A 4,550-nucleotide genomic window follows, 5' to 3' on the forward strand; every position below is an offset into this window, starting at 1 on the left:
CAGACCCAACCCCACCCATCGAATTCCTCGCACCACCTAAACCGTAAGAGGAATTTCAGGCTCTGGACCGTGGTAATGGGAGGATGATGATACACCAAGGTTCTTCATTATTTTATACGCGGCCTAGAAGTCAACCCGAGAGGCAGAGAATGATCTCTCGCTCGAATGTTCCTCTCGTGTTACGTCGTCACGCTCTACTCTGGTTGTGAACCGGTTACGGGGGTCCTGAGTACCCCACTCACTCATACCTTTGCCAGTGCATTTATTTGGGGGGCCCCCCTACTTTCTGTCCTGTGGCATTCGCGGTAAGGGGAGAGTCACGAGATGAAAAAAGAGAGAGGAGGGATATATTTTTTAGATGGAAACAAAAATTTTTTTAATCGCCAATAGCTCACGTTACCGGTCTGTGCTTTACTGCTGTCTGTCATTTTGAGAACTGTCAATAGTGGCGATTTTTAAAAATGCTTTTTCTTGATGGCTTTATATAGTCATATGCATAGATTTGTGAATATATATATTGATTACCTTGTGAAAATAACTGGACCATAGGTCGAATAAATCTATCAAGTGCAGAAAATCTGACCGATATTTCGGCAGTGGCCTTTTGCCAAAATTCCGTATACGCGGCGTATAGACGGCGCGGCGAAGTATGGGGATGTATAGGGGAACGGTCGCGGGACGAGGTACACTGTGGACGCGCCCAGATGCTGATGGAGAGCCGAACGCCCGGATGGATAAATACACCGTATCAACAGTGATATATAGGCGCGTCTCTATTTTCACGAGCGAGTCGCCTCGGTAACTGCGAAGATTTTCACAGTGAGACGTCACGGGTAGGCGGTCCGGCGGCTCGTAGTTTTTTGAAAAATTATAAAAATAATGACGGAAGGACGGTAGAAGAAAGGAAAAAGAAAATTTTTTATTTACAAAACCTCGTAATTCCCATTTTAATCAGCCACGGCGAGGCGGAGCACTCAGCGAAATGAACGAGTTCGCGTGCAGCGTTAACCCTTAAAAAAGAAAAGAGACCAACAAAGGACCCACCCTGTTTAAAACCCACCTAGGACATGTGAACGGGGACGAGGCGCCTGATCCAGTCCAATGCACGGAGCAACGTTCAGTATCGAAAGAGCGAGCAAAGAGACGTGTCCACCAGTAAGCATACTCCTGCATACTTTTGCATACACTTGCGTACCACCTGCACATTTTTTGCATAATGCAATTCGCATGCACCAAACGCAAAGCGGTTAAAAGAAAATAAAAAAAAAGTAGACAATGCCACGTAAAGCAAAAGTGCGATAAGTCAGATTTCCTACGTGGTCCAAAAAAAAAAAAAAAAAAAAAGAAATACCAAAACGCGCAATCGGCGACGAATCCATAATAACAATATCGCACGTGAACAATGAGAGGATACCTGGATTACGACGTATGGCACGATAAAAACGAATGGTCGATCGATGATACCGAGACAAATCGTTTAAACGAATACGTCAGGTCAAAGGCAGCTCGCGAGTCGCCTGCGGCAGCGAACCTGGCGGTGGTGATCGGAGGCTCTTTCCTTAGCCTGAGCTTGCTCCTCGGGATAGTCCTGAACCCGAGTCTTCGCAGCGGACCAAGCTGCTACGTCCTCAGCCTCCTGATCTCGAACCTGGTACTCCTCTTCACGACGTCCATGGAGATGCTGAACGACCTTTACGACATGCCCTTCGAGCCGAACGTCGATTACGTAATCTGCGTCACGTTCGAGGCCTCCATCCTGACGCTCGGCGTCTTCAGCGTCGACAGATACGCCAGCCTGTGTCAGCCGTCCTCGACGATCGCGATATCCATGAGGAAAACGTCCACCGCCGTCAAGAGCGTCCTGACCATCTGGTCGATGGCGGCCATCTTGACTTCCATGGAATTGAATCTGTACTACGAATTCGGCAATATAAGCGTCGCAGTGATCTCCCTCTTGTTCACGTTGATATTCCTGGGCCTACCGCTGATCGTAATCGTCATGCTGTGCTGCCTTACGATTCTGAATCTCTGCAGAAGCCGCAAGGAGCCGCCCGAGGTTTGCGCCTCGACCCGCAGAAGGGACGTGGAGGATTTTTTTCGACTTGGTAAGTATCGTGAATTTGGCTGGTGGGTTCGGAAAAGAGATAAAAATGAAATATATATATATATATATCGCTCGCCAATTTCAGTTCTACTCACGACCGGAATCCTCCTGACGATGGCGCCGTACAGGATCGTCCAGCTCGTTTATCGCATAGATCCACGGATACCTTGCGAGCTCGAGAATACGAGCGTCTGTTACACCATTCTCAAGATGTCAACCGTGATCACGCCGATCATTTACGTGGCGACGTACTGCGGCTTTCGCACAGTTTACGCCCTGTCGCCTTCGTCCAGCTTGGAAGACGCCACTTAAATGCGGCATCTTATGTTCGGTATCGTTATGCATCCGGCGCCCGTTAACGAAAGAGACGCTTTACAGGGACCCACGCGAAATCACTCCTACACATTTTTTAACAATACAGTTTTTGTTTATTCGACAAAAGTCTCTTGCGTCACACGTCCATTCGTCTTTCCCACGGTTTCCCGACAGCAACGCGCACATTTCCCATACGTCGACCCGACGCCATATAGAACTCGGTACTGCTTCGGAAACCGCCGTGAACTTATTAGACGCAATTAATTGCCGTTCCAGTGCTATTTTTAGCAACCAGTTACGCGACACGTGAAAATCGTGCGAACGGCACGCACGGTTCTTATTGTGTCGCGTGCGTGTACGCACGCATTGCCCGTGGCCCATACGCGCGTAAATGCGTGCCAAAAAGGGAGGATAGAAGAGGATAACGTTAGAAATTATGAATTCGGCCATTTTCAGTAATACTATATATATGCAAATTCATGTCGTTCTGGCTCGTTTCCCAAATACCAACCTCTTATATATATATATATATATATATATATATATATAAACACAAACCGTAGCACGTACCCGCAAACATATAACCGTGTCTCTATCTGGCTGCATGACTCTGAAATTGAGAATTGAATAAATGGGAAATAGCATCTCCGAGAAGGGGAATATGGGGATAGAGCAGGGCTGTTACCGCACCCGACTAATATACAGAGACGAACGAACCCTCGATAAAACCACGCTGCATTACAGTAATCGGAATTGATGATAGTCGAACAATCGTACAGTCAGTCCCAAAAATATTGGTGTAACCGCTGAGCGCGTTGATTACATAAAATTTTGAATTTGGATCGATCCCATTTTTTTTTCTTCGGGCCAAAAAATATTATCACAAAAAAAAACATCCTTGCCGAATATCATCTTTACGAGATCACAAATTCTTACACAGCCTCAGTACAAGGTCCAGCCTACTTTGCCGGTACACCCACGTGGTCGTAACAGTTATTAAGATTTTTCTGAGGAGCAAATATTTTTTCTACCCCACCTGTTACCACGACCAAACAGACTGCGTATCGGTAACGACTGACCCACCCGGTACACGTGTCATAACCAGGTATATAACGATTGACAAATAATGATACACCGTATATATAAGCCACATAGGTTTGAATGGATCGTACGAAGCGGGAACGGTCGAACGGGGAATTCGTGGGACCATCCGTTCAAGGACGGGACTTCCGTTTAGCAGATTCTCTAGGAGAGCATTGTGTGACAGGCGGGGGGGGTCTTATCCGAAGCTAACTCCATGCAAAATAGCTGAACCTTGTAAGGGTTTAAAAAAACCTCCAACATAACCTCAAACCATCGACCTATTCAATAGACAGCAGATGTTTGGTAATTCAATTGTTAAAAAGAGAAAGACGGCCAAGAACTTTTTTCAAACCGGAAGTCCTCGTTATATCCTGCCGCATTAAATCGTACAATAAAAATCCAGATCCGAATTCCTTCGGACGATTTTTTCCTCCCGTACGTAAAGCGTGTGTAGTATTGGTATACGTGAAATCCACCGGGCATCTATCATTGTTCCCGTGTCCATTGTCCTGAGTCATTCGAGCATTTAGTGGACAGTTGCCCGGGTCACGTGTCCGCGTCCAGTAGACATTCGCTTATGAATGGACAATTGACAGAAGAGAGTCGATTGTTCGCTTGGGTATATAGAAATTCGATGAGTCCTTCGCGATATATTAAATACCCAGTGAATCGCTATTCGAAAAATCTCTCGAGAACGATGGATGACGAGTGCAGGGAGATTCGTATATTCTTTTTTTCATTCCGAAACATACTCATTTTTAAAAAGATTTTTTTTTAATTGCCAGAATTTTTTTTAAAAACCATACGCAATTATAGGGTTGTGCTGGATGAGAAGGTGACTCCGGTTTTTTTTTTTGGAGTCCATGAGACGCTGACCTCAGTCACCGCTGGACGCGAACTTGGCATTTTTATTATTGCCGTTCTTTGTTTTTGACAAATGACCAGAACACTGTTCTGAAAAACCATCGGGAACTATGAAACTCTGCCGGATGCGAAGGGAACTATAGTTTTTTTTTTTTTTTTTTTTTTTTTTTTTTTTTTTTTTTTT

The 4,550-nt window shown here is 45.4% G+C and overlaps 2 protein-coding genes across 2 annotated transcripts in view; one reads left to right on the forward strand and one right to left on the reverse strand.

The window, feature by feature from the left end:
- The window catches only part of LOC107265130, a 60,885-nt gene that overhangs the window by 47,618 nt on the left and 8,717 nt on the right, over positions 1 to 4,550 (reverse strand). The window lies entirely within an intron of this gene.
- LOC107265139 (melanocyte-stimulating hormone receptor-like) lies at positions 1,342 to 2,912 on the forward strand. Its single transcript, XM_015734241.2, has 2 exons — positions 1,342 to 2,105; positions 2,190 to 2,912. The coding sequence occupies exons 1-2, from the start codon at positions 1,403 to 1,405 to the stop codon at positions 2,414 to 2,416; spliced, it is 930 nt and encodes a 309-aa protein (XP_015589727.2). The 5' UTR covers positions 1,342 to 1,402; the 3' UTR covers positions 2,417 to 2,912.

This window comes from Cephus cinctus, unplaced genomic scaffold, assembly GCF_000341935.2.
Source record: "Cephus cinctus unplaced genomic scaffold, Ccin1 Ccin1_scaffold0215, whole genome shotgun sequence".
Classification (NCBI taxonomy): Eukaryota; Metazoa; Arthropoda; class Insecta; order Hymenoptera; family Cephidae; genus Cephus; species Cephus cinctus.

What these genes read in the sequence shown, in the direction of transcription:
- LOC107265139 (XM_015734241.2), top strand. Translation starts at nt 1,403, where the DNA reads ATGAGAGGATACCTGGATTACGACGTATGGCACGATAAAAACGAATGG. An exon ending in GGAGGATTTTTTTCGACTTG is followed by an intron (nt 2,106 to 2,189) that starts GTAAGTATCGTG and finishes CGCCAATTTCAG; the next exon opens with TTCTACTCACGACCGGAATC.